This window comes from Phytophthora sojae (assembly GCF_000149755.1).
Source record: "Phytophthora sojae unplaced genomic scaffold PHYSOscaffold_10, whole genome shotgun sequence".
NCBI classification, from domain to species: domain Eukaryota; phylum Oomycota; class Peronosporomycetes; order Peronosporales; family Peronosporaceae; genus Phytophthora; species Phytophthora sojae.
This window is the reverse complement of record NW_009258124.1, coordinates 2,279,213-2,304,486: the sequence shown is the minus strand read 5'-3', so window position 1 is coordinate 2,304,486 and position 25,274 is coordinate 2,279,213. Positions and strand designations below refer to the sequence as shown.

The 25,274-nt window shown below is 56.9% G+C and overlaps 12 protein-coding genes across 12 annotated transcripts; 5 read left to right on the top strand and 7 right to left on the bottom strand.

The window, feature by feature from the left end:
- Positions 1-770: 770 nt before the first annotated feature.
- PHYSODRAFT_288739 (hypothetical protein) lies at positions 771-2,463 on the top strand (the record flags this gene model as incomplete). The annotated part of the gene is made up of 1 exon (XM_009537665.1): positions 771-2,463. A coding segment is annotated over exon 1 (1,513 nt), but the record flags the coding sequence as incomplete, so codon positions are not given.
- Positions 2,464-4,400: 1,937 nt separating this feature from the next.
- Positions 4,401-8,315, top strand: PHYSODRAFT_524421 (hypothetical protein; the record flags this gene model as incomplete). Its single annotated transcript, XM_009537664.1, has 3 exons — positions 4,401-5,081; positions 5,229-7,870; positions 7,946-8,315. The coding sequence occupies 3 exons, from the start codon at positions 4,401-4,403 to the stop codon at positions 8,313-8,315; spliced, it is 3,693 nt and encodes a 1,230-aa protein (XP_009535959.1).
- Positions 8,316-8,602: 287 nt separating this feature from the next.
- PHYSODRAFT_305996 (hypothetical protein) lies at positions 8,603-9,786 on the bottom strand (the record flags this gene model as incomplete). The annotated part of the gene is made up of 4 exons (XM_009537663.1): positions 8,603-8,979; positions 9,047-9,203; positions 9,287-9,459; positions 9,570-9,786. 4 exons carry the CDS (start codon positions 9,784-9,786, stop codon positions 8,603-8,605), a joined length of 924 nt encoding a protein of 307 aa, XP_009535958.1.
- A 154-nt stretch (positions 9,787-9,940) lies between these two features.
- On the bottom strand, positions 9,941-12,842 carry PHYSODRAFT_352787 (hypothetical protein; the record flags this gene model as incomplete). The annotated part of the gene is made up of 3 exons (XM_009537662.1): positions 9,941-11,043; positions 11,131-11,321; positions 11,665-12,842. 3 exons carry the CDS (start codon positions 12,840-12,842, stop codon positions 9,941-9,943), a joined length of 2,472 nt encoding a protein of 823 aa, XP_009535957.1.
- Positions 12,843-14,284: 1,442 nt separating this feature from the next.
- PHYSODRAFT_339667 (hypothetical protein) lies at positions 14,285-14,767 on the bottom strand (the record flags this gene model as incomplete). Its single annotated transcript, XM_009537661.1, has 1 exon — positions 14,285-14,767. The coding sequence occupies one exon, from the start codon at positions 14,765-14,767 to the stop codon at positions 14,285-14,287; it is 483 nt and encodes a 160-aa protein (XP_009535956.1).
- A 407-nt stretch (positions 14,768-15,174) lies between these two features.
- On the bottom strand, positions 15,175-17,005 carry PHYSODRAFT_339666 (hypothetical protein; the record flags this gene model as incomplete). The annotated part of the gene is made up of 2 exons (XM_009537660.1): positions 15,175-16,317; positions 16,391-17,005. The coding sequence occupies 2 exons, from the start codon at positions 17,003-17,005 to the stop codon at positions 15,175-15,177; spliced, it is 1,758 nt and encodes a 585-aa protein (XP_009535955.1).
- Positions 17,006-17,215: 210 nt separating this feature from the next.
- On the bottom strand, positions 17,216-18,040 carry PHYSODRAFT_339665 (hypothetical protein; the record flags this gene model as incomplete). Its single annotated transcript, XM_009537659.1, has 1 exon — positions 17,216-18,040. One exon carries the CDS (start codon positions 18,038-18,040, stop codon positions 17,216-17,218), a length of 825 nt encoding a protein of 274 aa, XP_009535954.1.
- Positions 18,041-19,665: 1,625 nt separating this feature from the next.
- On the top strand, positions 19,666-20,490 carry PHYSODRAFT_524483 (hypothetical protein; the record flags this gene model as incomplete). The annotated part of the gene is made up of 1 exon (XM_009537658.1): positions 19,666-20,490. One exon carries the CDS (start codon positions 19,666-19,668, stop codon positions 20,488-20,490), a length of 825 nt encoding a protein of 274 aa, XP_009535953.1.
- Positions 20,491-20,924: 434 nt separating this feature from the next.
- On the top strand, positions 20,925-21,749 carry PHYSODRAFT_525349 (hypothetical protein; the record flags this gene model as incomplete). Its single annotated transcript, XM_009537657.1, has 1 exon — positions 20,925-21,749. The coding sequence occupies one exon, from the start codon at positions 20,925-20,927 to the stop codon at positions 21,747-21,749; it is 825 nt and encodes a 274-aa protein (XP_009535952.1).
- A 182-nt stretch (positions 21,750-21,931) lies between these two features.
- PHYSODRAFT_318955 (hypothetical protein) lies at positions 21,932-22,924 on the top strand (the record flags this gene model as incomplete). Its single annotated transcript, XM_009537656.1, has 3 exons — positions 21,932-22,321; positions 22,394-22,657; positions 22,754-22,924. 3 exons carry the CDS (start codon positions 21,932-21,934, stop codon positions 22,922-22,924), a joined length of 825 nt encoding a protein of 274 aa, XP_009535951.1.
- Positions 22,925-22,962: 38 nt separating this feature from the next.
- Positions 22,963-23,796, bottom strand: PHYSODRAFT_525874 (hypothetical protein; the record flags this gene model as incomplete). The annotated part of the gene is made up of 1 exon (XM_009537655.1): positions 22,963-23,796. One exon carries the CDS (start codon positions 23,794-23,796, stop codon positions 22,963-22,965), a length of 834 nt encoding a protein of 277 aa, XP_009535950.1.
- Positions 23,797-24,697: 901 nt separating this feature from the next.
- PHYSODRAFT_392313 (hypothetical protein) lies at positions 24,698-25,180 on the bottom strand (the record flags this gene model as incomplete). Its single annotated transcript, XM_009537654.1, has 1 exon — positions 24,698-25,180. A coding segment is annotated over one exon (483 nt), but the record flags the coding sequence as incomplete, so codon positions are not given.
- Between the last annotated feature and the right edge of the window lie 94 nt (positions 25,181-25,274).

Here is a 25,274-nt window from a genome sequence, read left to right as displayed (position 1 = left end):
CGGAAAAGTACATTGTGGTTTGACACCGTTTCCGATGGAATCAGTGGAGCGTGGGGTGGGCCTGGAACACTAGCCCACGTCGACTCACTACCAACTCATCTTGGTGTGTGCTCTTGGTCGGCGGCCCAATGAACGCCCGGTTCTTGCGTCAAGATTAAATATTCACCGTCGGTGCTTCCTTCCGGAATTCCTTGTACTAGTTTGGTGTCGAGTACAGTCCACAGGTAAGGATGGTGCTGTTGGCTGCACTACCTTTTCCTCTGCAATATCTAGCGGTGGGGGGTCCTGCAGGGATTGCAAGTGCCCATCGGCGCTAATCTACAATCTGCTACAGTATACTTACTACATGTAATAGGCTACAAACACTTCTGTGATACAGAGAGAAACTCAGTGCAGGACAACCTGCACACAACCTGCACACAAAGTTAGCACCCTGGCCTGTCTCTGACCGCTTCAGCTTCAACTTATCCTGTCCGGCATCCCATGTCCCTCAGAACTCATTTCACTTCATTAAACTATGGGATTGCGCTTCCAATTTCGGACACGCTGGTCGCGACGTCGTCGGCGTCGACGGCAGCTCTTTGCGGGACGCAGCTTCAAGCTCGAAGCCGCCGCTTGTATGGCCTCTTGCGGAGGCCATACAGCCCGCTCCGCTCCGTCCCGCATAGAGCTGTCGCGGCAAAAACACGATGTGAATCAGGGCACAACGCACGTATCCGCCAAGGCCCAGCCTGGGGCTCACAGTCGAACTCGCGCCCAAGCACCCAAGCCGCAAGAAGCCACCTTCCTCCCTCCTCCCCCTTCCCCTCCCTCCTCCCAATACCAACACCACTATGTCGGGAGCCATCGGACTGAGCCAGCAGGGCGTCGAGCTCGAGAACATTATGCGCAGCACCGAGGGCGTGGAGCGCAAGACCAAGATCTTCTGCACGCTGGGCCCGGCCTGCTGGTCGCAGGAGGGCATCGGCGAGCTCATCGACGCCGGCATGAACGTGGCCCGCTTCAACTTCTCGCACGGCGACCACGTCAGCCACGCCGACACGCTCAACCGCCTGCGCGGCGCATTGGCCTCGCGCCCGCACAAGAACGTGGCCGTCATGCTGGACACCAAGGGCCCCGAGATCCGCACGGGCTTCCTGGCCAACAAGGACAAGGTGACGATCCAGAAGGACGCCACGCTGGAGCTGACCACCGACTACGAGTTTCTGGGCGACGAGACCAAGATCGCCTGCTCATACCCGGAGCTGCCCCAGTCCGTGCAGGTCGGAGGCACCGTCCTCGTGGCGGACGGCTCCCTCGTGCTCACGGTCACGGAGATCAAGGACGACGGCATCGTCACCCGTGCCAACAATACCGCTACCATTGGTGAGAGGAAGAACATGAACCTGCCCGGCTGCAAGGTGATGCTGCCCACCCTGACGGAGAAGGACGAAGATGACCTCATCAACTTCGGCCTCATGCACGGTGTGGACTACATCGCCGCGTCGTTCGTCCGCACGGGCCAGGATGTTGACAACATCCGCAAGGTGCTCGGCCCCCGTGGCCGCGGCATCAAGATCATCTCGAAGATTGAATCCTTCGAAGGACTCGAGAACTTTGACGAGATCCTGGCCAAGACGGACGGCATCATGGTTGCCCGTGGCGACCTGGGCATGGAGATCCCGCCTGAGAAGGTGTTCCTGGCCCAGAAGATGATGATCCGCAAGGCCAACATCGCTGGTAAGCCGGTTGTGACGGCCACGCAGATGCTGGAGTCGATGATCAAGGCTCCTCGCCCGACCCGTGCCGAGTGCACGGATGTGGCCAACGCTGTGCTCGACGGCACGGACGCCGTGATGCTCTCGGGTGAGACTGCCAACGGTGACTACCCCACCGAGGCCGTCTCGATGATGGCTAAGATCTGCGTGCAGGCTGAGGGTGCCATCCACCACGATGACGTGTACCAGTCGCTGCGTAACGCCGTGCTGGACACGTACGGACCGATGACCACCCAGGAGGCCATCGCGTCGTCGGCCGTGAAGACTGCTATCGACATTAAGGCCAAGATGATCGTGGTGCTGACGGAATCCGGTAACACGGCCCGCTTGGTGTCCAAGTTTCGCCCTTCGATGCCGGTGCTGGTTCTGACGGCGATGGCCGGCAGCGCGCGCCAGTCCGAGGGCTTCTACAAGGGCGTGCGGGCTCGCTGCATGGGCTCGATGATCGGCACGGACTCGATCCTGTACCGCGCCACGGACCTGGGCAAGCAGTTCGGCTGGGTGAAGTCTGGCGACAACGTGGTTGCCCTGCACGGCATGGTGGAGGCCCGCTCGGGCTCCACCAACATGCTCAAGGTGCTCACTGTAGAATAGGTGAGGGATGGGAGACACAGCCAGCGAGTGCACGCAACCTCGCAGTCGCAGTTACACTCCACGACAAAAAGATATGGACACCACCAAAAGTGGCTGTAACTTCGTCATTTTTTATCGTTTTAAGGTGCGGTTTGGACTAGAGTTTCAGAACACGCTGATAAAGATCTGCACGCTGCTAACACGCGCGCTTTTGCGCTTCTTCAGGTAGCTCACATACAAATCACTGGTTCTGCCCAGGTGCAAAACTTATGGACAGCTAGTCCCCATACAAAATCCTATATTAACCAAAACCCCTTACAAATGATACAACTTGGACTTTGTATGGGGCGACAAAGGAACCCATGAATTCTCCACTCTACCTTAGTACTGAGCCATATATCATCGACCAACAGTTTAGAATGGAGAAGACAATCGTATATCCAAAAGATAGCAGCATACAGAGCTACAAATTGGCACTAACTAGGATGCAACTGAAGGTGTCTCGCAAATCATCAGATAATACATGGTAGCCACCACTCGAAATTTCAGTCGCTTACTACTTGCTCAGTTCTGTGCGATGGTCGATGTGTTTATTACAGATCACTAAGCACACCTTCTAGTACACGATAATGCCATCAGATATTTGTCTAACGTCGCGAGTATCGCCGTGAGGCTGGTTCCTTTGTCGCCCCATACAAAGTCCAAGTTGTATCATTTGTAAGGGGCAGAACCAGTGATTTGTATGTGAGCTACCTGAAGAAGCGCAAAAGCGCGCGTGTTAGCAGCGGTGCAGATCTCTATCAGCGTGTTCTGCAACTCTAGTCCAAACCGCACCTTAAAACGATAAAAAATGACGAAGTTACAGCCACTTTTGGTGGTGTCCATATCTTTTTGTCGTGGAGTGTAACTCATAACATGAGTTTGTGAATGGATCCGGTACGGAATGATGCCTTCTCTGCACCCCAGCGAGTGACGACGTCTGCACTTCAATGAAAAGCTCGAGGATCGACTTGCAGGACACCGAGATCTGAAGCAACTGGTGCTTGGGCGCGTAAGCAGTGTCGCCACAATGAATCTCTTTGCTGGGCAGAGCCAACAGCAAGTGCTGAACGCTGGATTCTCGCCTGCGCAATCGTGTTGCAGTACCAGCTTACTTAAGTACGTCCAAATACCGCTGATCCTCGATGAGAGAGTCGCCTACACACAGAGCGGTCGAAGCATCATGCCCATCAGAAGTACGTTTGCAACAGGGCAGCAAAACCGGCACTGTAAATATTATACTGGGATAGGAAGCGACGAAGTGCTGATAGCCCAGCCCAAACAGGATTAATTCGGGCGATGTCCCCCCGTACAATCGACTCCGGTGATGAACCGGTAACGTCTTTAGGTCAATTTACAGTAAGTGATGTCTATTGACCGAGTGTTTTAGACTTCTCCGTCGAGTTAAATTCGTCATTGATTTTGCTCTGAAATCGGTTGTACGTCGTGACCATAGTGGCGATACATTATCGGGCAGATTCTGCGGCTGCGAAGCAGGCGCAGGAGATGCCCGTGGAGCGTGCGGATTGAGTTTATCAATGGCGATCAAAGGTGAGTTAACCAATCCTATCCCAGCCTTCGCGAAGCCCTAGTAATACATCGCGCAACATTTCGTCCGCGAGTTGCAAAGTCAGACGTGCAGCAAGTTGAAGTGAAAGCGTATCTGTCGTGTGGCGCACACAAATGTCACTCTCGCTTGAGTGCCTTCATACGCCCTTAAGTGCGAGTGCCGTTTTGTTCTTTTGTTGGGTACGCCACGCCCCAACAGCGCGAGCAGGGAGGCGAGAGAGAAGGCCGCCACTACTCGCCGCCAGCCAGCGCGCCTACGCTGAGCCGAGCGCGCGCAGCCCCACCCGCCGTCCGCGCGACAGACAGACACACAGACTCACGGACGCAGCGAGCGCGCGAGAGGCCCTCGTCGTCGCTTGAGTGAGTACGTAGTGCCATCTCTCTCTATAGTGACCCCAGTCCGCCTCTAGACTCACCGTACCTTGTTTTGCGACGCTGCCACCAGCTTTTGACACGGAAAAGATGCTGCAGCGGCTGCGCCATGCCGTGGGCTGGGGGCTGCCGGCGCCCCCGCCCGGCACTCGAGTGGACTTCCAGGTGTGCGCGCCGCTGGGCCACGGCCAGACGTTGTGGCTCGTGGGCGACCTGCCGGCCCTGGGCGGCTCCGTGGACGTGGTGCCCAACACGGGCGGCGCCGGCGCCGAGGCCGGCCTGCAGCTCGTGACCACGCCCGACCTGTACCCGATCTGGTACAACCTGGAGCCGGTGCTGGCGCCCGCGGGCTCCGTGGTGCGCTACCGCTACGCCGTGTGCTCGGGCAGCCGCTTCCTGCGCTACGAAGGCTCGGCCGAGTCGGGCCCCGTCACCAGAGAGCTCTCGGTGGGCGTGGGCTACGTGCAGACGCAGGACACGATGGACGCGCGGCCGCGCCGCCGCTCCTCGCTCTGCAGCGAGGACGACACCACAGGCACGGCCACTATCGTGACGGGCAGCACAGACGCAGCAGCGGCCGCGGCCGACCAGGCCGACAACGCCAGCGACGACGAGGATGTCCCGGCCCCCGCGTTCTGGGGCGTGATCCCGCGTCTGAGCTCGGGCCAGGCCTTTGTGGACCGCAGGGCCAATGGAACTGAGGACGGAGCAGGCACGCTGCATCGCAGCAACAGTCGGCGGCCACCGGGATCGGGCCGCTTGTTGACGGATGTTATCGCAGAGGAGAACGAGAAGATAGCGAGTCCGACGCTGGCGCCGAGCTCGACCAGGCTGGGCGCGAGAGTGCGGGCCGGATCCGGGCCCACCCTCGCAGAGGAGGCGACGAGTCCTGGTGCCACGATGCGCGCGGTATCAGAGGACATGCCGACTTTGAATCCGCCCCCGAGTTCTCCGCGACAGACAGCGACGAATGTGACGATGGAAGCAACCGACGGCGTTATTATCGCCGTCCACAGACTGCCGGTGCTTGTGCACAGGACCCCGGAAGGCCACTACCATATTGAATGGGAGGACGACAACCTGATTTGCCCGTCCGGACTGCTGAAGGACTCGTATCGCGAGGCCAACTGGGACAGGGTAAGTTCGATGCGGCTAACGTGGGTCGGAACCGTGCACTGCGCGGAGCCTATTCCCAAGGAAGACGAGGAGCGCCTGGCCAAGCAGCTTGAGGATTTCCACTGCGTCCCTGTGTTCCTGTCTGAACCGCTGGGCTCGACGTTCCACAACTTCTGCTACGGCACGCTCTGGCCTGTGTTCCACAATATTGTGGATGTTTACGGTGCGTTGCCCACGCGCTGGTGGAATCCTGGCCAGCAGCGCAACGCCTGGGCCAGCTACAAGACGGTGAACCGAATTTTCGTGAACAAGGTGATCGAGGTGTACAACGAGGGCGATCTGGTGTGGGTTCACGGACTACACCTGCTCGTCGCGCCGAGTTTCCTGACGCGCCGGCTGCCCTGTGTTAACGTGGGTATTTTCTTGCATACTCCGTTCCCGAGTTCGGAGATTTTCCGGACACTGTCGATGCGTGCGGACTTGCTGCGTGGTGTATTGGCTGCGGATCACATTGGTTTCCATCTGTACGAGCATGCGCGTCACTTCCTGACGAGCTGTCGCCGCATCCTCGGACTCAAGTATAGCGCGCAGCCGGGTGGTTACATTGGCGTCGAGTACAATGGCCGCATGGTCATGCTGACCATAAGCCATATTGGTATTGAGCCATCATTTATGGATCGAATTAACGCTAGTGCCCAGGTGGAGCAGGATGCGGCAGTGCTTGCAGCAAAGTACAAGAGCAGCGAGCGCAAGGTGTTTGTGAGTGTTGACCGCGTGGAGCGACTGAAGGGTATTCTGCTGAAGCTTGGTGCTATCGAGTTCTTTTTGGCCCAGCATCCGCAGTACGTGGATAAGGTGCAGTTTGTACAGATCGGTATCTGGGATACCTCCAATCCGACACCGGAGAAGGACAGCGTTCGGGCGGAGATCTTGGCACATATGAAGCGGATTAATGATCGTTTCTGTGGGAGCCGCAATGAACCGATCTTTGCGTATTCGGACGTGGAAAACACGGACATGGCCTCTAGACTACCGCTTTGGCGTGTGGGCCATGTGCTCCTCACTACGTGTGTACGCGATGCTGTCAACCTCTACCCATTCGAGTTTATTTACGCGCACGAGCTGGCCCAGTCGCCCGGCGTTGTGATCGTGTCAGAGTTTTCGGGAAGCAGCCGCGTGCTCACGGGCAGCGTTGCTGTTAACCCCTGGAAACGCGAGGAGATTCTCCAGGCTATGGAACTCGCGTTGACTATGTCGGACGAGGAACGGATTGCGCGTCACAGGAAAGATCTGGAATACATCACGACGAATTCTCGCACGAAGTGGGCGGAGCGTATTCTCGTGGACCTAAAGCGGACAAAGAAGCAAACCGCGGAGGGCGAGTACATGGGCTACGGTCTTGGTTTGGGCTTCCGTATGTTGGAGTTCAACGCCGGTTTTAAGATGCTGGAAACTGACGTCGTGGCGAAGGCTTACCGCGAGACTTTCCGTCGCGTTATCTTCTTCGACTATGGCAACACGCTTACGCTCGAGGAATCCGCTGGAACGCACAATTTCTCGAAGTATATCACTGGCAACGAGCAGAACGCATTTGTGTCCAAGACAGAAACCCCGAAGGCATCGTCGGATCTTCTCGCGTCCTTGACTCTATTGTGTGCGGACCCGCGCAACACAGTATTTGTACTAAGCGGAAAGGAGCGTGCGGATCTGGAGAAGACTCTGGGCTCAGTGCGTGGCTTGGGGCTGGCTGCTGAGCACGGTTACCTGTATAAATGGGGCACTGGCACAAACACTAACACTGGCAGTGCCGCGGCACCGCCGTCAAGTAGCAGCAGCTCTAACAGTTTGGTGAGTGACGTGGAGGAAGGTGTGTGGTTGTGCACGAAGGACAACTTTGACGACTCGTGGAAGGATGTGACGCACGCCGTCATGGATATTTATACGCAGCGCACGCACGGCACGTACATCGAACTGAAGGGCAGTGCATTACTGTGGCAGTACCGTGATGCTGACCCGGAGTTCGGCCAGCTGCAGGCGAAGGAGTTGCACGACCAGCTCTTGCAAGTGTTGGAGCATTTCCAGGTGGAGGTTGTGACTGGCACGGACTACCTTGAAGTGCGTCCGGAGGGAGTTGACAAGGGTGTGATTGTGGACCGCGTAATGTCCACGATCGAGTCTACGAGTGGCCAGTATGTCGACTTCATCTTGTGTATGGGCGATGACCTGTCGGACGAGTTCATGTTCCAGTACTTGGAGGATGCTCGCAGCCGTCCAAACATGTTCACGGTGACGGTGGGCAAGAAGCCCAGCGCAGCAAAATACTTCGTCAACGATGTGGATCAGGTGATGGAGATTGTGCACGCGATGACCAAGGTTTCGACCGCTGCTAAGCGCAACTTCTCCATGAACGATTTGCGGCTATTCGATCGCAATGTTACGAGCAGGTACTACAGCATTCATTTGCTGACATTTTTTTAGGTGCTCGACTGACGTGTTTTTGCTTTTGATTGATGTTGTAGTGGCGGACTTCTGTCGTTCCAGAGACAAGAGGCTGGATTCAACCGGCCGTCGGGTAACCTGGGCTACATGAGCGACGGCAGCTTCGAAGGAATGAAGTCGTCCCCTTTCGAGAGTTTGGCAGAGGGCGACGAGTCTACAACAGAGGAGACGCCACAGTCCAGCACAACAAACTCGTTGGCAGGTCGTGGCATTGCCGGTAGGGGGCTGGGCGGCATGGGAGGCGGCTTAGGTGTGCGCAACTCGATGTCCATGAGCTCGTTGTCCACGGCGGGGATGCCCTCGCTGCATCCGACGTCGTCCACCTACGAGCAGTATCTCAGCAACGTTGACGAGACTGCGGAGGAAGAGGAAGGCGGCATTTTCTTCTAAGCCAGGGCGAGTGGTGTCCGGCTAGACACAGCACCCGGGTCCATCACAACGATAGGTAAGACAAGACGTTCGCGGCATAAGAGGCGGCCGTCATTATACAGGGCTCGGCTCAGCAGCATAATATGCAGACTGAAACGATCACAGGTATGGCCTGTGGGTTGCTGAGCGGGCCAAGCCGAGGCGAAGCAGAGCCGAGCAGAGCAAACCGAGAGAGTGAGAGCGGGTAATACAATGGATCTTTTAAGGATTGAGCACGGCGGCAAGCAGCGTCTGTGCCTGTCTGCCTGCTACTTGTCGAGGTATTTCTCTTGAACGTCAGGTACGCTCTGATCCCCAAAAGCGTAGTCCTTCACGACGGCGGTCTGGAAGTCCACGCCTGTGAAGACGAAACCGTTGGCCTTGTCGATAGCGGCGACGAGCTTCTGCAGAGTGGCGGGGTCCTGGATCTGCAGCGGGAGGAAGCTCACGAGGCTGAAGTCTTCGATGACATCGACCAGCGCCTCGTTCATGCGGCGGAAACGCTCCGCGAGTCGCGAGTTGGAGACCGTCATATGCCGCGGCTCCAGCGAGATCTGGTCTTCGTCTTCTGCGTCATCGGGCTCGTCCAAGCGATCCAGCAGGTAGCGCAGGTCCAGAACGTCCGTGTAGAAGTCCAAGTTGAACGCTGAAGAGCACGAAGTCGTCAGTCTACAGAGAGAGCTGCGCCTAGACTAGTGATGCTGGCAACGTACCGAGCTTGCCGTACTGCTGCATGAGGTCGATCTTGGACAGCACGTTGATGTGCGGGAGCTCGAGCCGCACCATGGACGACAAGCTCAGCATGACCACCGACACAAACTTGGAGCTGTCGGTGCAGTGGTGCGCGTCCACGAGGTGCACCACGGCCAGCTAAACAAACACCAATCAGCACGTCAGTCACCACAGCCTCCACTCTATAGTACCATACCAAGGAGATAAAGAGTCCCTCCCACCTTGTATCCGAGCTTCTGCAGCTTGTGCAGGATGCTGTGCACGCTGTTCTCGTGCGTGTAGAGCTCCACCTGACCGGGGAAGTCGAACAGCACGTACTTGTCCTTGAGCGCCGCCAGCTTGTCCTCCAGCCAGTCGAAGTTGACGTCGATGTAGTCCATGCAGTACACGAGTCCTGTCGGGCCATTGCAACAATTTATCCATCAGTATTTCAATTACTTAACACCGCATACCGTAACCTTTAAGCTAAAAACCCTATTGACAGATAAACAGAAAAGCACGCACCGCCATTCGGGCCGAGGTCGAGCTCCTCCATGACGTTCTCGAGGCAGATCATCTCGGCCACGTCCACGTCGGCCACGTACGGCAGCTGCTCGTTGGCCGGGTCCATGTTGACCACGGCCACGTCCCGGCGGTTGGCCTGCAGGAACTGCTGCATGCCATTGCAGTACGTCGTCTTGCCCGAGCCGGGCGGCCCCAGCACTATCTGCGCGAATGGCATGCTCTTTTGAATAATGGCCCATGCGTGTCAACCTTTAGCTGCTCTCATTGGTCAAAACGAAAAATAGACGATTTGGTTGGCTGAAATGCGACTTCAACGTGTTGCAGACTGCAGTGCATGTATCAATGTATCAATGTATCACTGGCAGCTATCCCTACTGCCGCCCGGGCTGGCTGCGCTTCTGGCAGTTCGGATTCCAGGGCTCGCGCTCGAGACTCTTCTGGGCCTTGTCGGGCCGCAGCAGCCGCACGTTCTGCGTGAGCTCGGGCGAGTTGCCGTCCTCCATTTGGCAGATCTGGAAGGCGCGCGTGCTCAGCAGGCGCGAGACCAGCGCCGCGTTCTCCACGTTGGTGGCCCCCACGTCCTTGAGGAAGAAGCTGGACGGCGCGCCGTTCACGAGGCCGCCGTCTTTCTTGGCCGACAGACGCGTCAGCGTGCGCGCGAACTGGTTGCGCACGGGCTCGGCCAGCGCCGGATGCAGCCGCTCCTTCATGCACACGACGCGGCGCAGTCGCTCCTTGAGCACGGCACGCTGCATGTCGTGGAAGCTCATGTTGCCGTCCGAGTCCCGAGGCAGCGGCGCGAACAGCTTCTCGATGTCGCGCGGCGTGTACTGCGGGAACTTCTTGAGCAGGTGGTCGACTTGACGCACCACTTCTTCCTCCTCCTCTTGAGACAGCGAGCACATGCCGTAGACCGCGAGGATGTCCTCGCGCTCCATGCGCGCCGACATGGTAGTGAGCTCGCGGTCCGTCACAACGTGCAGGCCTTTTTCACCGCTGCGAAGCCTCGAGTGCGCGTCCAGCGGCCCGTACAGCCCGAAGACGAAGAGTCGACCAGCTGAGTTAGGGTGCTGCAAGTGCTCCGGAAACATGAAGTTGAGTAGCTGGCCCAGACCCATGACCGCCGACTTTCCTGGGTTAGCTCCACCACTTGGCAACGGCATCACAGCGGCTTGACCCTGAGGGTGAGCGTGGGTGTGGGCCTTGTTGCCGGAATGCGCCATCAGGAAGGCCAACTCGTGCGACGCTGTCGACTCTTGAGCGCTGCAGCGGAGCCCAAGTTTCCGAGGTGCGTCCTTCGCGAATCGAGCTCGGAGACAAGCATTAGAGCTCTCTGTCCAGGCAGCGGGGTCAGCTGGACCAACTAGCTGGAGTAGTTCAACGACTGCATTCGGCCTCTCAACCCCCAAGACGAGAGCTGGACCACTCGCCAGAGAGTGAATTGCATACTCCACGACCTCGTCATCGTTAGTTGCTGCCTCCGAGCTGTTGTGAGCATCAGTAACAATAGGAATATGGGTAGTTCCGGCATCCCCTGCATGACCTTCAGGTTGGCCGATACCTTCTGAGTCCGCAGGCGCCGGCGATCGGTACATCGCGCTATGCGGGTTGCAAACCTCGAGAACGAATTGGCGTGCTGCGTCCGTCGACAAATTGACGAGAGCTTGCTGCTTCACCACGAACCCATTACGCTTCAGCTCCACACGAACAGCTTCGTCGTGCTCAAGCGCGTCTGCCTGCAGTACAAGCACGCTGAGTTGAGCAGGCAGGGATGGATCCACATCGCCGCGGGGCGTGGCCTTAGGCGACCCGACGGTGCTGCGTGGAGTTGCTAGCTTGGCCTTGCTCATCGTGGATAGGAACCTGACTGAAAAGCACGAGCAGGATGAAGCAAAGGAGGCAAACACACACGACAGAAATAGAGGGTTCAAAAGCGCCATTTTCGAGTATTTCAACAAGATCAACGCACTTGGTTGCGAAGTCTCTAATAGGGACAGCCTGCGTGGAGTTCATACGGCATTACTTCCCTCAACATGACGCACCTTCACAGCGAAGATCCGTTCAGGTTGAGGTAACGAGCCTCCAATCCGCTTACGCAGCCAGCGCGAAGCCGACGCGGGGCTTGCGGGAGTCGGTGCCCCAGTCGAAGACCGTGTAGTGCTTGCGCATGAACACGTCACCGAGGATCCACAGCGGGCCGGCGGGGGCAGGGATGTCGATGCCCATGAAGGCGAAGAGGCAGATGGGGCCGCTCTTGAGCGTGTACTCGTCCTTGGTCAGCGTGTACTTCTTGCCGTTGAGCACGAACGAGATGTCGGGCGCTGCGGCCGTGCAGCTGATGAGGTACTCGCCCATGATGAACTTGTGGGCGCCCACGAGCGCGGCCAGCTTGGCCACCTGGTCCTTGGGGCCGGCGATGAGCGACGTACCCGAGTCCACGATGGCCTTGTTGACGTCCGTGAGCTGCTGGTCCTTGGCCTCGACGGCGTCCAGCTTGACCGACCAGTAGGTGGCGCTGGTCACGTCCACGTACTCGAGCTCGCCCTTGTAGTGGGCCTTGTCCGTGCCGCCGAACGTGAGCTCGCCGTCCTTCTGGTCGCCCAGGTAGAAGGCGAAGACGGGCTCGTCCAGCAGGCCCTGCTGGATCATGCGGTGGAAGGGCGTCTTGAGGTGGTCGACGCTGATGGTGTCGAAGGCCAGGCCGAAGAGGCCGTCGAACTTGCCCAGGTAGTAGGCCGGGCCGAGGCCCTTGGTGACGTTCACCTCGGCGAAGAACTGGTCGGGCACCGTGAGGCCGCCGAGCGCCAGCGTGTCCTGCGACAGGAAGCCCGACACGGGCCCGCTGCCGTACATGATGTCGAAGGCCGTGCCGTTGGCCTTGTACGTGCTGGACGCGTCGTGGTCGTACACGTTGTGCGAGCCGAACTTCTTGTCGGGCACCCACAGGTTGCTCGAGCCCGTGTCGAAGATGACGGCGAAGGGCTGCGGCGGCGTGCCGATGGAGATGGCCCCGTAGTACTGCGCGTTCTGGAAGTCGCGGATGACCACGTTGGCCGTGCCCTGGACGGCGTCCGCGTCGGTGGCCGGAGAGGGGAAGGCGTCGGCCTCGGGCGCCCACACGACCGGCCGGTTGAGCGCGTGCACGTCGTGCAGCAGCGAGGCCACGAACTCGTCGTCGCTGCGCTTGCGCATGGGCACGCGCAGCACGGCCGCGTCCGAGGCGCAGAGGGCCAGCGCCAGCAGCGCCGAGCAGAGCAGCGAGCAGCGCAGCATGGCGACGGAAGGGGGGCTGACTTGGGCTTGATGGAGGAGTTCTTCCGAGTGGGGGATCCGGAATCAGTGCACGATGGTGATCAACTTCAAAGGAGAAATGTACCGGGAAAATGGTACGCACGACACAAAAGCTTCTCTTGGCCTCCAAATGCGTGTCAAGCCAATGCAAGGTATCAACGGCGCTCTGGTCGATGTCTTGCTCTGCCTCAATCGACCTCTTATGCTTAGCGATATGCTTAGCCGCAGAGGTGCGGAGTGAAAGCGCATATTGCTCGAGCGCAGTTTTCGCCTGGACGCGCAACTCTTCCTCTCGATCCAGAAACATATCCTCGATGTTCTGGCGCATGCGTCCAACCTCGGATGCTGGCAAACGTCCACCGCTGATCTTGAGTTCTTTCTGTTTGCCGGTTAATTTCTCCACAGCTGACACTGTAAGAGAGCCATTTCCATCGACATGAAAAGTTACCACGATTTCCGATAAGCGGCGAGGCATCGGCAGAATACCGTCCACCAGAAGCTTGTGTAGCAGGCGCTTGTCGTTGCCCTTCCCTTCAATCACCTTGATACGCATGGTTGACTCAGACGTAGAAAATGTCCGTGATGTCCGCACAGGAAGAGTGCTGTCACGCGGGACCATCGCTTCCATGCCGAGTCATCAATTCCCACTCCGAACACCAGCGATCCAGTATTGCGTAAGATATACTGCTCTAGTGCCGGCGACAGCTGACGCCTCCTTGTACAGCGACACCGAATGTGGCAGCCTCATCTGAACGAAGCGGCCTCGATAGTAGCTTGCCGTTGAAGAATTCCTTCAGCATTTGTTGCACCTTTGGAACGCGAGTAGATCCACCCATGAGCACAATTTCGTCCACTTGGCTTTGCATCTTCCAGCAACTTTTCGACGAGCCGTATCATTTTATCAAACAAGTCAGCGCACACGCTTTCCAGCCGCGCGCGTGTAATTGTTGAGTAAAAATCGATGCCATCGTATAGCGCATCAAGCTCAATGAACGTCTCCAACGAAGAAGACAAGGCTCGTTTGGCGTGCTCACAAGCCGTACCCAACCGCACCATCGCTCGTTGGTTCGCGCGCAGGTTCTTGCCGTGAGCTGTCTCCGCGTAGTACTCAGCAAGCCGGATATCAAACTCCTTGCCACTTACTTGAGTACGCATGTGTCTCCAGCTGTGGCTATAACATCAAGCATAGTGGCTGTCCCAATGCTCTGGAATGACAAGTCTTCGGTCTTGGTTATCACGTCGAGCAAAGTGCTTGTTTCAATGTTCGTGAGCGATAAGTTGAAGGTACTGGCTCCGAGATCAACAACTAGTACGTGCAGCTGATCCCTGGTATCGACAGGGGAGTCGAAACCATACGTGATGCAAGCCGTTGTTGCTGAGTTGACGAAGCGTATCACGTCCAGTCCGGCGATAGCACCAGCGTCCTACATCGCCTGGCGCTGGAAGTAGTTGAAGCTACCGGGTACTGTTAGCACAGCCTTCGTCACCTCTTGGTCCAGGTAGATCTCGGCCATCTTCCTCATTTCACACAGCAGTATAGCCACGATCTCGATCGGCTGGAATCTCTTGGTCTCGCCCTTGTACTGCACCACCACTTGTGCAGTATCTTTTGGCCCGCACTCCACCTTAAATGGCCAGTATCGGATGCTTAGTTGCAGTGCAGGGTCCGAAAACTTCCGGCCGATCAGTTGATGGATATTAAAGACTGTGTTCTCAGCGTTCCTTGTCGGTTGGCGTTTGGCAGCGTTGCCGGTCAGCAACGCAGTGTCTGTGAACGCCACATACGACGGTGTCGAGTATGCACCGTCTCCGTTAGGGATAATCTCCACGTCCTCATTGCGCCACACACCGTCGCGCGAGCACGTCGTGCCGAGATCGATGCCGACGACCAGGTCTGCAGAAGCCATGCTTGCTTGCCGAAAGAAAAATAAATGTTGGTGGTTCTCTCTCCTTTCCCAGCTTCCACACATAACAAATACTTAATAGTATAATAAGTTAAAAAAATTAAAACTTTGGGGTCATGAAAAACAGTGGCCATTGACGAAGATTGACGAAACCAATTCATTTCTGAAGACGGACATTAAAAAACGTGTCTGGAAAAACTCGCAGTTCAAGTGATACGAAGTCCTGTTCAATAGCCAATAAGGACAAATAGTTTGGATGCTCGCAAACACAAACACAAGCACATGATGAGCTGCAATATAATTTTCAAGCAAGCAAGTATATATCGGCCACCTACGCAACTACACCTTGTGATAACGTCAAAAGAATTCATAAAATCTTGCACACGAACAAGTCTCCTCCACCTTCTGCACTAGGCTGCCCCGGCACCAGAATTTCTCTGCCCGGATGGCGTCGCCATTTCCCCCAGCTTCTGCCTCTTGGCATCAAAATGCTCTTTCTTGGCCGATGGATTCGTGTCCAGCCACTGCAGTGCCTCCATTGCGCTGCTCTCGATGGTGTACTCTTTTGCAAGCGACCGCTTCAGCTTAGCGATCCGCTTAGCTGCGGAGCTGCAAACTGAATTCGCGTATCGCTCCAGCACCGCCTTCGATTGGATGCGCAATTCTTCCTCTGGATCCAGAAACGTTTCCTCGATGTTCGAGTGCATACGCTCAACCTCCGACGTCGACAGGCGGCTACAGTTAATCGTGATTTTTTTCTCCTTGCCAGTCGATTTCTCCACCGCCGACACTGTCAGGGAGCCATTTGCATCGACATCAATTGCAACTTCAATTTCTGATAAGCGGCCAGGCGTCATGGTAATGCCGTCCATCTCAAACTCACACAACAGGCGGTTGGTTGCCACTGTTGTAGCTTCCCCTTCGAACGCCTTGATACGCATGGTCGACTTATTAGCGTTGGCCGTCAAGAACGTCCGCGATTTCCGCATTGGGAGTGTACTGTTCTTTGAGACCGGCACTTCCTTCATCATACAGTCGTCGATCTCCACAGAGAACTCCAGCGACGCTGTATCGAGTAGCATATATTCATCCAGCTTTGGCGATGGAAGACCACCAAGAAAGTCCCCTTGTACAGCGACACCGAATGCGGCAGCCTCATCCTGGCGAAGAGATAGCATTTTCCCATTGAAGAAGTCCTTCAGTTTTTGTTGCACCTTCGGAACGTGAGTCGATCCGCCCACGAGCACGATCTCATCCACCTGGTCCTTCCTCAGTCTCGCCTCTCTCAGCAATTTCTCCACGAGCCTCAGCATCTTGTCAAACAAGTCAGCGCACAAACGCTCCATCCACACGCATCTGATCATTGAGTAAAAGTTGATGCCATCGTGGAGTGCATCGAGCTCAATGAACGCCTCCATCGACGAGGACAGAGCCCTTTTAGCATGTTCACAAGCCGTACGCAAACGCATCACCGCAGAGGAATCAGAGCGAAGGTCCTTGCCGTGCCTTCTCTGGAACTCGGCCGCGAAGTGTTCAACGAGCCGACTATCGAACTCCAAGACTTGCATCTCCAGTCGTGGCCAACACCTCAAAACAAGTGCTGTCTTCAACGTCCACAAGTGATACGTTGAGGGAGCTGGCCCCATAATCAACAACGAGCACATTGAGCTCTCCCACCCTGCCGACAAGAGTGTTGAACCCATACTCGATACAAGCAACAGTCGCTGAGTTGACTAAACGTATCACATCAAGTCCAGCGATAGCACCGGCGTCCTTCATCGCCTGGCGCTGGAAGTAGTTAAAGCTCCCCGGTACTGTAAACACAGCTTTCGTCACCTCTTGGTCCAGGTAGATCTCGGCTATCTTCCTCATTTCATACAGCAGTATGGCCATGATCTCGACCGGCATGAAGCTCTTGGTCTCGCCCTTGTACTGCACCACCACTTGAGGCGTATCTTCCGGCCCGCACTCCACCTTGAACGGCCAGTCAATGACGCTTTCTCGCAGTTCTGAGAACTTGCGGCCGACAAATTGCGTTAAGTCAAAGACCGTGTTCTCTGGGTTGGTTGTCAGTTGGCGCTTGGCAGCTTCACCAACGAGCAGCGCCGTCTCCGTGAACGCCACATACGACGGCGTCCAGTAGGCCTGCTGTCTGTTGGGGATGAACTCCACGCGCTCATTGCGCCACACGCCCACGCGCGATCCCGTCGTGCCCAGGTCAATGCCGACGATGAGATCCATCCTTGTCGGTCTCCCTCAAAAAGCTACCACTGTGGCCGACTGACCGATACTGTGCACAACTACTGTAGATCAACGGTCATGATTCATTACCAGTTTTTAATGATAAGAAAAGTAAAGTTGTGAACAGGAACGGAAAAATTGTATTTTGACAGAGACATCTAGCTACGAATGACAGAAGTCAAGGTTGCTAAATGACTAGATCCTACCGACTTACTCGCGCGGGTGGAAGTTCTCAATGAGACCGACGTACAGGCCAGCACCAAGCAGACCACCGATGAAGGGGCCGATGATGGGGATCCAGAAGTAGAAGCTGCGGGCCGTGAACACCTTCCAGCCCCAGCCAGCGAAGAAGGTGAAGAGGCGAGGGCCGAAGTCGCGGGCCGGGTTGAGCGCGTAGCCCGTGTCGAGGCCGAAGGCCATGCCCACGCAGGTCAGCATGAGAGCGACAGCGGCCGGGAACGTGTACGGGCTGGCCGGCTTGTTGAGCTGGTCACCGACAGCAAAGATGCCGCTGAGGAGCAGGGCAGTGCCGACAATCTCGTTGACCAGGCCGGACCAGTTGGGGATCTGCTCGTTCGGGTACGTGGCGAAGATGCCCTGGGTGGTGGCACGCTCCGGGTCCTGGACGTCGAACCACGGGTAGTACACGATGAAGACCACCCAGGCGGCCGCGAAGGCACCGAGTGTCTGCGCGATGAAGTAACCGGGCAGCTTGTACCATTCGAAGCGGCCGAAGGTAGCGAGGGTCAGCGTGACCGCGGGGTTAAGGTGGCCACCGCTGACGCCGCCGGAGAAGTGGATGCCGAACAGCAAAGCGATGCCCCAGGCCAGGTTGACAGACAGGTAGTGGCCAGCGTCACCACCGCCAAGCACGTACTGGGCCACGGAGCCGTCACCGATGAGAACCAGGATGAAGGTGCCCACGAACTCGGCGAGGTAGGCGCGCACATCGGGGTTCGCGATGGCGTAGAACGGAAGTCGCGGGTTGCCCTCGAGGTCAGCGTATCCAGGCTTGAGAGATCCGTACTCAGACATTGTCGTTGAAGCTGTTGGTTGGAGTTGAGTCCGGTAGAAGGGAAAATTGAGAATGTAATGTTGGTTCGAGCTCTCACGATTCGGGCAAGCTGGCTCGGTGAGAGAGACTTCGGGCTTCTGCTTGAAGGCGGCGATAAGGGCCAACACCAGAGACACAACTCGAGCAGAGGCGGGATGCGTCCACATGTTGACACCTCCTGAAAAAAATTGCCAGCCGGTCTCAGCTGCTGGAGGACCAGCCAGGCGTTGAAGCGATGATTCACTCGATCGGAGCCACAAAAGATCGCGAACAGAAACGGTAGAGCCTGCATCACAGGGCAACAACACCTGCAGCGGTCCTACGTGTAAATTATAAGAGTGTATTAATGACAGTAAAGCCCCAGGGTCGTTCGAATGGTACAACAGTAAATTGTCGAGACCTCGACTAAAGCTTTTTCTTGAACGACCTTCTTGTTTGGTAAGCTGGAGAAATTGTCCAAGATCGCAGTAAAGTGACGCGCTTCGTGCAGCCCCCGGCATCCATCAGCCGACCAAGGGGGCGGTCTTTCTCAGCCCAGCTGGACTGGAGGCTGTCCAAGCACCGCTTTTAGTCAGCATCTTGACTCGGTGTATGACCGCTGAAGATCACCACGGCGAGAGATGGTCGTCCCTTTTTTCGTGGACTGTAAAATTCGTCGGACTTGTCGCGGCACCGGATCTACTTGGCCACCGGTGCGAGCCTTCCCGCAATTGAAGCCGAGAGAACCACTTGAAGGGAAGAGCAGTGCCCCAAATGGAAATATCTAACAGCAGCGAAGTGCTCGACGCTGCTGTTCTTCTAAGAACAGTTTAATAACTCATTGTAAAGTTCGTCAGACTGAGCGCTACCCAGTTGTTGAAGCCGTCTGTGGTCGTGGTCTCCATCCCAGTCCGCTGTCGGTAAAGGAAGCCCAGCATGTCAGCGCGAAGCGGATTGCTCCTTTCGCCCGAGTCTTGATGTGCCGGTCCAATTCTCCTTGTCCCAAGCGCATCTGGCCATGTTGAAGCCAGGCCGGGGCTTTGGTCCGCCCCATTCGGTCGGATCTTCTCTAGCGTGTCAATAATGGCTGCCAGGCCGGCCTCGGCACCGACACATGGTGCTCGTCGCAAATGCATGGCCGACGTTCTGCACTGCGATCCAAGGCAATGGCGAGCTTCTAGCGTCCAAAGTGTACACTGCAATGCTAAGTGGCCGCCATTATCAATGCAAAACTACCAGCTCAAATTCGTTGAATTCCATAAATCTTAGGCTAAAGCGCTTCGGTGATCGCGTGCAGATATCCTATTGTTTGTCGATAGATGCCTATGACGAATAAGACGCCGCCTTCCTGCCGAGCATGGAGCAAAGCATGTGCCTCTCTCCGGCTATTGAGGTCGCTCGTGGCTCCAGTCGAGACGACGCGAGCAGCTGGTGGAGACACGAGCACTTTTTTCAGGGGCTTCAAGCTCACCGCGGACGGCTGGGTGCAAGTACAGCAGCCTCTGGACAGCACATGGCTTCAAGGTCGCGCTTCTGAGAGATCCGACCGAGATACCGGCGCTAAGCAATCTCATTCTTCCATTTCCTCCCTTCCGGCCAAGTCCCCAACGCGCCTCTGACCACCACCATGACCGAGTACGGCACCAGCAAGCACCGCTACGCCGACCTCGAGAGCAACTCGCGCCTGCCGTTCTACCACGTGCACAACCCCAACTTCCGCGCCTACCTGGCCGAGTTCGTTGGCACCTTCATCCTCGTGCTCATCGGCGATGGCTCCGTGGCCCAGTACGTTCTGGGCGGGGGCGGTGCCGGCCACTACCTGTCGGTGAACCTGTGCTGGGGCATCGCGCTGCTCTTCGGCATTCACTTCTCCGGCGGTGTGAGCGGTGGCCACCTCAACCCGGCCGTGACCCTCACGCTGGCCCTGTTCAAGCGTTTCGAGTGGCACAAGGTGCCCGGCTACTTCGTGGCCCAGACCGCCGGCGCCTTTGCCGCCGCCATCCTCGTCTTCATCGTGTACTACCCGTGGTTCGACATCCACGACCCGGAGCGCGTGACCACGCAGGGCATCTTCGCTACCTACCCGAACGAGAAGATCCCCAACTGGTCAGCTCTGGCTAACGAGATCATCGGCACGGCCCTGCTGGTCAGCGGCATCTTCGCGGTCGGCGACCAGCTCAACAAGCCGGCCAGCCCCTACAGCTTCCCGGGTGCCGTGGCCCTGATGCTCACGTGCATTGGCATGGCCTTCGGCCTCGACACGGGCTACGCGCTCAACCCGGCCCGCGACTTCGGCCCTCGCCTCTTTACCTTCTTCGCTGGCTGGGGCTGGCAGGTGTGGACGCTGCGCGGATGCTACTTCTGGATCCCCATTGTTGGCCCGTTCGTCGGCGGCATCCTTGGTGCTGCCACCTACGTGGGCCTCATCGAGGCGCACCACCCGCCGCAGTAAGCAGGTGAACGAAGGACGGTAGGTCACTCCTTGTTGTCGAGAGAGAACGTGCACATACTGTCAATACAACTTGTACTCTTTGCATTAAGCCTAATGTTGTTGTCAAAGCCTTGAATCTTAGTGTTGCCAAAGCTTCATATCACGCTATAGTGAATTAGGACCCATTCATCAACAAGGCTCTTTGCTATTCCTGCTGTGGGCGTTTCCTTTGAGCACCGCTGCCTGAGCCCAACGGTATCCTCCACGATGGTCAATTTAAGCTGCTTGTTTGCACCTACCTACAAGGCTTTCAATAGCGCCATCGACAAGATGCGAGGCCCACAACTCTGCAAACGCAGGCTTGTCGCTATCTAAGTCGGCCGGCCTTCCAACTTCCAGTGTTCAATTTGCCTCTTGGACCAAGCCAAGTCAGCCGCTCAAGCCCCTCGACGATCATGGCCGAGTACAAACCTGGATACGGAGGCTACGCCGACCTCGAAGGCAACGGCCGCTTGGCGCCCTACGCCATTCGCAGCCAGGATATGCGCGCCTACATGGCCGAGTTCGTCGGCACCTTCATCCTCGTGCTCATCGGCGATGGCTCCGTGGCCCAGTTCGTGCTCAGCAAGAGAGCCGCCGGTGACTACCTCTCCGTGAACCTGTGCTGGGGCATCGCGCTGCTGTTCGGCGTCCACTTCTCCGGTGGCGTGAGCGGTGGCCACCTCAATCCTGCGGTCAGTGTGACGATGGCCCTCTTCAAGCGCTTCGAGTGGCGCAAGGTCCCGGGCTACATCATCGCGCAGACGTTGGGCGCCTTCGTTGCTGCACTGGTGCTCTACATCGTCTACTACCCGTGGCTCGACATCGTGGATCCGGAGCGCGAGTTCACGCAGGGCATCTTCGCCACGTACCCGAACCCACAGATCCCCAACTGGACCGCGTTCGCCAACGAGGTCATCGGCACGGCCCTGCTCGTTGGTGGCATCTTCGCTCTGTGTGACCAGATCAACAAGCCCGCGAGTCCCTACAGCTTCCCCGGCGCAGTGGGCCTCCTACTCACAGGTATCGGCATGTCGTTCGGCCTCAACACAGGCTACGCTCTCAACCCCGCCCGTGACTTTGGCCCTCGCCTCCTTACGCTCTTCGGCGGCTGGGGCTGGAAGGTGTTCTCGTCGCACGGCGGATACTTCTGGATCCCGATCCTGGGCCCGTTCATGGGCGCTGTCCTGGGTGCGGCCATGTACGTGGGCCTCGTGGAGCTCCACCACCCGCCTCAGTAAAGAACCCCTCACTCAACCTTCTTGCCTTGTGCAAGCGGCTCTCACCCCGAAGGAAGCGAAACCGAACGAAGGCTAGCATCCCATTTTATTCAGAGTAACTCGCCAAACAAATATACACTTCTCAAGCACACACGCTCTGCAGCATTTCACTCGCAAGTTATCGCTCGCTGTAGCTGGTTGAAATGCCCACGCCAACGCTCAACCTGGGCAGTATCACAGGATCGTCGTCGGTGTCGATTCTGGATCGCTCGCTCTCGTCTTCATCCCTTCGCACTTCGCCGTCACCCGGTCGGATGCGGCAGAAAAGCTTTGGTCGCCAACCAGCCCGAGTTGCTGCCGCGCCCGTCTCGCCAACTCGCCCACCATCGATTGTAACTCGTTCCGAAGACTTGTCGAGCGTGGCGCTCAGCAACGACGACGGTGAGGTCACACTGGGAGTCCATCAAGAGATGGCGAGCGACCTTCCAACAGCAGAGGACGACGTCGACCACGAGGAAGAGAAGGGGAAGCTGCGGGCTGAGATCGAAGATCTGCAGCAGGAGTTGCGAGACCTCCGAGACGCCAGCGAGAAGGTAAGGCCACAACATGGACGATGCGGTGTAGCTGCAATACTGTGCTGATACTGACGAGTGCGTATTGTGCAGAACGATGAGACTTGGCAGCGCGACAATGCTCGGCTAAAGGAGCAGCTCAAAGCTGCAAGCGCGCGTGAAGCGACCCAAGAGGAGCAGCTCCGGGCCCGTGACGACCAGCTCGCAATCTGCCGTCAAGAGCTGCGCGAGCTTCAAGAGCACCAGCTGAAGCTCGAGCAAGACCAGAGGACGCCTCCAGTACCTCTTCCCGTCGAGGACGCTGGCAATTCGGGGCTTGGACGAGAGCGCGATCTACTTAAACTCGTCGTGAAGTTGGTGGGCGCCTCGAACGTCCGGTCAGTGCTCCGCGAGAACCCGAACGCCAGCCCCGCCCAGCTCCGTGAAGCCCTGGTTCATCTCCGTTGTCCTCAGTGTCGACGCTTGTCGCCAGCGTCGCGGGCCAATTCACCGCCGAAATCCACCGACGTCGGCCACACCGAAAGTCTCCACGAACTGCTGTTCGGGGCAAGTCGCTCACCTCGACCTCCGTCCCCGACGTCCATCCGCTTCAACTCGATGGGCTCGCGAACTCCACACAAGTGATCAATGTCTAAAGTAGTTAGACCAATATCCAGTAAGGACTACGCTGTAGGAGCAGCTACAGGTGAAGACTTCGAAGTAGGTAATGGCGCCGAGCCTCGTAACCTGAAAGCGTCCTCTTCTTCCCCCGCAAACTTCTTAATTTGCTTCTCCACGTCCTCAAGCTTCAACCGCTTTGACGGATCGAAGTTGCACACGGCACACACCAGCCCCCACATCTCGTCGGACATCACCTCTGGCTTCTTCATGAACTTGCCATGTTCCAGATGCCACTGCACGGATGCCTCAGGCGCCATTCCCCACGGTAATATGCCCACTACGGCCACTACAACGACCATTCCGAGCGAATACACGTCTGCCTCGAATGAACTTTTACCTTTCGCCACGAACTCTGGAGCACGCCACCGAATCGCCCCCAGATTATCGAATTGAGGTTTCGACCCTGTTCCAACGCAACTCATGCCAAAGTCCGTGAGCATTGCAGTGTCACCATCGACCAGAACGTTGCTGCCTTTGAGATCGCCATGAATGATGCCTCGACTGTGCAAGAACTGAAGCCCATGCGTCACATCTAGCAGCACACGCCAGGCTTTAGACTGACGATCTCCCTTCTGTCGCCTCAGGTATACAGACAGGGAACCCCCGGCGATGTGTTTGCACACCATGAAACACGGCTCACCGACATCGCACGCTCCATAGAGCGGTACAATGTTGGGGTGGCGGTTCGCCTTTTGCCAGACGCTCACTTCCCGCATAAAATCTCTTTGGGTGGTCTCTGACGAGATATCGACGCACTTGACGACAACCGGGGCGTTCATGTACGTTCCGTGATAAATCTGCCCAAAGGAACCTCGATTGAAGGAGGTGTCTTCCATTATAACCTCGTGACGCGCAATAAACCACGCTTCCTCTGATGGTATAGCCAACTTCGAGAAGCCTGAATAACAGCGCGCAAAAACTCCTTTTCCTGCTGCGAGTAGGAAGTCGCCTCCTTCACTTCATGCACCAGCAGGGCGAGCGCTTCCATTTGCGCACTTGAATCCACGAGATCGCTTACCAGCTTTCCAGTCTCACACTCGAAGAGTTGCTGCTTCATTGCTGCTCGATCGGCTTCCCACTGTGACTGCCACGCATCTCCCACTTCCTCTGACTGCAGGAAAGAATCCAGTTCCTGATGAAATTGTGCGAGTGCCGTTGCGAGGGAGTTTTTGCCCCCACGAGACGAAGCACCATCGGCTTCCCGACATACGTCGATAGAATCGCGACAAATCGGACGCGCAGTATCGTCGTGGAACTGACGCCTTGCGCTGACATTTCCTTCAATCGATCTAGCACGTGTCGACATAGTGGCCCAGCTTCGCCCATGCGGTCACACAGAAGCGTAAGCTCGTCAAAGCTCCCATTGACCACCCACGTTAGAACACGGTTGGCCGATGTAGCAACTATCTCGTCTCCGCTCTTCGATAAATTGACCAGTGTGGAGATCCCGCCAGCTCGTTCGAACTCCGACCGAACGGTAACACCGCAATCAAGACAGAGAGCATCTAGAGCAGCGAGACCCTCGTGTGTGACCTTGCTGCTCTCGCTTGCTCTGATGTACGACAGTACTGTGTCGATACCTCCGTTGATTGCAACTTGGGCCTTCGTACCACGATCGAGGTATTCGCCCAGAAACCCGAGCACTTGTACTGCTCGTTCCCGAATAATCCGACTACCGCTGTAGATAATCTTGGTTAGGCCTTGGATTAAATTTTCAGTCCGATTTATAGGTTTCCCAGTCACCAAATTCCACAATACTCGTGACGCCTTCTCCTCCTGCCATTCGGTCCCGACATGCACCAAAGCTGTCATCAGTGGAATAACTCCAGCCTCCGAGACCTTCTCCCTATTCGCAGAGACTAGCACCACATTTTGTAGCGCTTCGGCGGCATTCTTCTGCTGCTCTGGGCTGCCGCCTCGGAGAAGCGCCGCTAGCGGTAAAATTCCTCCCGTTACAGCGATCCTTTCCTTATTGATGTCGTTGACGGATAAATTTGAGAGTGTTGCCGACGCGATCTCCTTCTGCATGTCGTTGCCCTTCTTTAGCAAGGCCACCAGTGGGGGGATGGCTCCGGACAGAGCAATCCATTGCCTGAGTGCGTCGTCAACCGCTAGCTTACACAGAGCTCGAGAAGCAGCCTCCTTCGGTGCGTCGTTACCGCTGTGTAGCAATGCCACCAGCGGCACAAGTACCCCTGCATCGACGAGTAATCCTCTCGTGACTGTGTCTGAGGCAGCTAGATTCCCCAATACCTCAACAGCTTCCTCTTTCTCTACCTCTTCGCCGTCGCGCAGCAAGCGCACAAACGTTGTA